This window comes from Nycticebus coucang, chromosome X, assembly GCF_027406575.1.
Source record: "Nycticebus coucang isolate mNycCou1 chromosome X, mNycCou1.pri, whole genome shotgun sequence".
NCBI classification, from domain to species: Eukaryota; Metazoa; Chordata; class Mammalia; order Primates; family Lorisidae; genus Nycticebus; species Nycticebus coucang.
Genome location: NC_069804.1, coordinates 58,186,053 through 58,190,659, shown reverse-complemented (window position 1 = coordinate 58,190,659; position 4,607 = coordinate 58,186,053). Strand labels below are relative to the sequence as shown.

At 42.2% G+C, this 4,607-nt stretch overlaps 1 protein-coding gene across 1 annotated transcript; it reads left to right on the top strand.

The window, feature by feature from the left end:
• The first annotated feature begins 2,370 nt into the window (after positions 1–2,370).
• Positions 2,371–3,927, top strand: LOC128578095 (centromere protein V-like protein 1). Its single transcript, XM_053580517.1, has one exon. It carries the CDS (start codon positions 2,391–2,393, stop codon positions 3,222–3,224), a length of 834 nt encoding a protein of 277 aa, XP_053436492.1. The 5' UTR covers positions 2,371–2,390; the 3' UTR covers positions 3,225–3,927.
• Positions 3,928–4,607: the final 680 nt, after the last annotated feature.

The window sequence follows — 4,607 nt, the reverse complement described above, 5'->3', positions numbered from 1 at the left end:
GTGAGCTGTGACGCTACAGCACTCTACCGAGGGTGATAAAGTAATACTCTGTCTCTTAAAAAATTTTTTTGACTTTAAATTATTGAAGGAATAAAAATCTATGAGCCCAAAACTATACCCAGGGAGAAAGATGGAGGATTATCTTTCATAATTGGCGATTTCTATTACTCCAACTCTTTACTCAGAAAACTGATAATTAAAGGTAAAGAATTAAGCATATACTCTGGTTTTAAGAGAGAAACAATAATACATTCAAAGTTCCTGTAAGAAAGCTTGTCTTTATGGATGACCACCACGTAATGAAAGTAGGAAATTTAGAATTTAAAAAATCATCAATTTGTAACCTACCAACAATGAGATAATTGGTTCAATGATTACTAACAGCTTCTAAAACTACTAAGCAAAAGTTTGGAAAGGAACAAGATATTCTCATGGTGTCCAAATTAACTCCTTCAGATTACCAGTTTATTGCAAAGGGAAAAACACATTTTCACAATAGACAAATCTAACCATTACCACGTTAATGAAGAGATACTATTTAGTATTGTTACTACTGGGATAACTGGGAATCATGACCCTATAAAGTATGCAACATCACCTGAAAGCATACTTGCCAAAATGTGTAACTTGATTGTAATCAAGCCTTTAGCATCTAAGTTTAGACCCTACTTTCAGTTGTATAGGAATGTGAATAGATGTGAACCCTAAAGAGCCAGTCCTTCAATATGAATCCCAAGTGGCTAACTGGGCCTAAATTTAAAATAGAGCCAAGTGTCCATTTGCTGATTGGAAGTCTACACATACTCTGAGTTCCCTGAAAACTGGAACCTTTTTAACTTTTGGGATTTTCACAGGTCATTTGAACCAACCAATCATGGCTCAGCTGTATCTATCAATCAGGGGTTGGCTATATCACCCAATCAGAACTCAGTTTCATTGACCAGTCAGAACTAACGTTCCAGTCCTTATTTGTGGATTTGATTTGGAACCTGGGTGGAGACATTTGCTGTAAAATCTGAACCTTTCCGTTGTTCTCTGGAAGGCACCTTGCTTTTTACACTGAGGTTGTGACTATCCATTTGCAAACTGTTTACTAGGATAGTCTCTTTTGCTCACAGGAAATATATTAGATAGAAAAATAATCTAATGACATCACAAGGAAGCAAGGAAGCAATCAGACAAAATCAGCAGATAACTGGCTTTGTTGATTAAAAAACTGGCTTTGTTGAGTTTGTTCTAGACAAAAGACTTCAAAATACATGTCAACCTAATTTGCTTTGTCAATTTTAGCTAGCTTCTGTGGTGGTTGGGGGGTCATTTTGTAAAACATATTTAGGAAACAATTTGGAAAATTTAAGTATAAATTGGGAGTTAGACAACATTATGAAATCATTGATTTGTAGATATGACAGTAATATTATGAAAGAGTATTTCTTTTTTCCTAGGATGCGAATGCTGAAATATTGAGATAAAATGGCATTAATGTCTGTATCTTAAAAAATGTTTTCAAAAATATATATACACATATGCATGCATATAGATATAACAAACTGTTAAGAATTATTGAATCTAGGCTGGGTGGATTTAAGCATCTCTGTCTACAGCCTGAATGTAGACACCACTACTTAATTCAGGAGGTGGTTTTGTAAGGCTTCTCATTGTTTTCCCAGGCACTGATTACACCTCAGAAAGGAGGATCTGTGCTCATTTTGGGAGTCTCTCTTGTGGCCATGACCAATGAGCAAACCAACCAATTCCTCAAAGAGCAAAATTTCCGATTCATATTCATGACTTCCGGAGCTGTTAACTTGCTTTTTGAACTGATGGACAAATCAATATATTGCTCCTTCTTTTACTTCCTGTCTGTAGAGTATGAATTTAAACAGGTGATTTTTGGTCTATATTCGTGTTAACATTCATTTTCTCTGGTTGAGTCCACTGATTCCACTGATGTAACATACTATTGTGGTCTGTTATCTTTACTCCCCCCAACTTTGGTACAACTGCTTACACACTACTCTTGCCGCTGAAAGGCTATGTCTATGTCTCTACCTGTCTCGTCTATAGTAGTTGAATAATGCTTTTTGTGGATTGTCCTATATTCTGCTGCATGCGAACAAGAGTCTGCAGCATTTTCAGTATTTCAATATTTTAGTGTTAGGCTGCCGATTTGAATCAACAATGGAAAATAACATTGAGGAGAAGGGGCAGCTGATAGGCTCAGACAGAATCTGGGGCCAGCAAAGGCTTTTTTGATAGGGTCAAGGGAAGGGTCTTTTTGCATCACATTCAACAAGTGGCCAATCCTGCTGGTTCAGACAGTACTGCAGCTCAGTGACTGAGTAGGGAATGAGGGGCGGGGGGCACACTCTCAGAAGGCTGCTGGCACCATGGGCAGAGTGAAGAACCGATCCGCTGCTCAGCGGCAGAGAAGAAAGCAGCCTGGGGATCCTGCCGCCGCCTTCGCAGCCATAGCGGTCATGGGCGCCAGCCGTTCGCGGTGCCCCCCTGTACAAGTCGGGGTCGGGAGCCACGAGGCTGGGAGGGAGCTGGCGGCGGCCAAGAGGTGGCGGGGAAGGTCGCGGCGGAGGCGCTGGTGGCGGCGGGTCCGACAGGCGGGCCCCAGAGATGCGCTGCCCCCAGGGCCATCCTCGAACCGGGCCCCCGCCGTGTCCCCTCAGGAGCTGGACCTGGGCGCACAGCGCGAGCGCTGGGAGAAGTTCAGGAGGCTACGGGGCCTCAGCTGCGAGGGCGCCGCCAAGGTCCTGCTGGACACCTTCGAGTATCCAGGCCTGGTGTATCACACTGGGGGCTGTCACTGCGGCGCGGTCCGCTTTGCGGCCTGGGCCCCAGCAGATCTGCGCGTGGTGGATTGCAGCTGCAGGCTGTGTAAGAAGAAGCAGCACCGCCACTTCCTGGTCCCGGCCTCGCGCTTCACGCTGCTCCAGGGCGCAGAGAGCTTGGTCACCTATCGATCCAACACCCACCCGGCGCTGCACAGCTTCTGCAGCAGGTGCGGGGTGCAGAGTTTCCACGCAGCTGTCTCTGACCCCCGGGTGTACGGCGTCGCTCCGCACTGCCTGGATGCTGGCACCGTGCGCAGCATGGTTGTTGAGGAGGTCGACTGTGGCGATCCGGAGGAGGAGGCCACCAAGGAACACAAGACCTCGCTGAACGCGTCCACAGAGGCAGCCCTTGCCTGTCCTGCTGAAAAGGAGCAGTGACTGGGGCCACAAAAACGCTGGAAACATGCCCTGACTCTTCTTGAGGGAACCTCCACGGTCCCTGTAAAAAAAAAAAAAAAAAAAGTAATGTGCAAAAGAGGTCTGTTTTTGGACTGTAAATCTGTGGTGTCGGTCCGAGCTTCCTTCCCAGTATTTTCCCTTCCCTTCCACTGATTTTCAGCAGACTCGCTTCTGATCCAAAACTTGAACATGTGTTTGTCTGTGTATAGAGATAGTCTTGCAATACACTAAGCAAGCACTGTCTCTACTTTTTCGAGTAATCCCTTGCGTCACTCACTTTTACTATTCTCCATACAGCTCTCACAGCTCGCTTGCCGATTATGCCTATGTATTGTACATTTTTGGTGCTATTGTGTACAGGATTGCTTTTAACTCTTGCACCTGGTATTTGGGACAGCTACATACAAACAGTTTTGTCAACATTTATTAGCATGTTTCCCATTGACTGCTCTGTGCGAGTATGTATGCAGACACACGCACCTGTTTGCGTTAAGTGGACACTCACATGTTCACTACTTAGAGGTCGAGATATTTGTAGTTGTGTTGTTTACTTACAATGTTCTTAAATGACATGTTTAAAGATTCATTAGTATTGCCTACTTCATTGCTTTTATTAACCAAGGGATGTTTAATATTTTGTTCAGTTTTGTTTTAGAAACTGTCTTTGGGAAGAAGGGTGGGAGACAGGAATGAGCAAGACATGATTGCAAGAGGGACTTTACCTAACAATTGCAATCAGTGTAACTGGCTTATTGTACCCTCAATGAATCCCCAACAATAAAAAAAAAAAAGAAAGACATATGTGCACTGTATGCCCCCTTTATCCTTTCGAAATACCTACCTTGTACAGGTGTTAAGTATTTAGAAATTCATGAATATTTAATAAATTAAAATTTGTTGAAAATTAAATAAAAATTATGTATTTCTATGCTGTACAGTACAAAATCAGCTCTAATTTGTATGTAATTTCTGGATACCTTGAATTTCTATCGAACAATAGGCAGTGGGTGTCCTTTTATGTCCAATAATACATATCATTTAATAGCTTATATAACAGAATTTTAAAAACATGGATTTTTCATAATTTACATAATCAACTTGTCTGATGTATGTTTAGCTTTTCTTTGCCCTTCTCTATAATAATAATAATATTTCAGTGGAGCAAAATACAAATAAATGTTCTCAGTGTTCCATCACTTGAGTAAAAAGGCCCAGATATTCCTTCCCAGTTGTCTTTTCTTTGCTGCCTCTCCTCTGTACGTATGTTTCATTGGATGTGCATACAATATTAATTGCATTATTTAGCTTGGTTTAGCTTTTCATCAAATTAAAGACAGAACAATTAAGTAGGTATGTGTTCCA

Bases quoted from the DNA above. Each gene is read 5' to 3' on its own strand.
- LOC128578095 (XM_053580517.1), top strand. From the start codon at position 2,391: ATGGGCAGAGTGAAGAACCGATCCGCTGCTCAGCGGCAGAGAAGAAAG.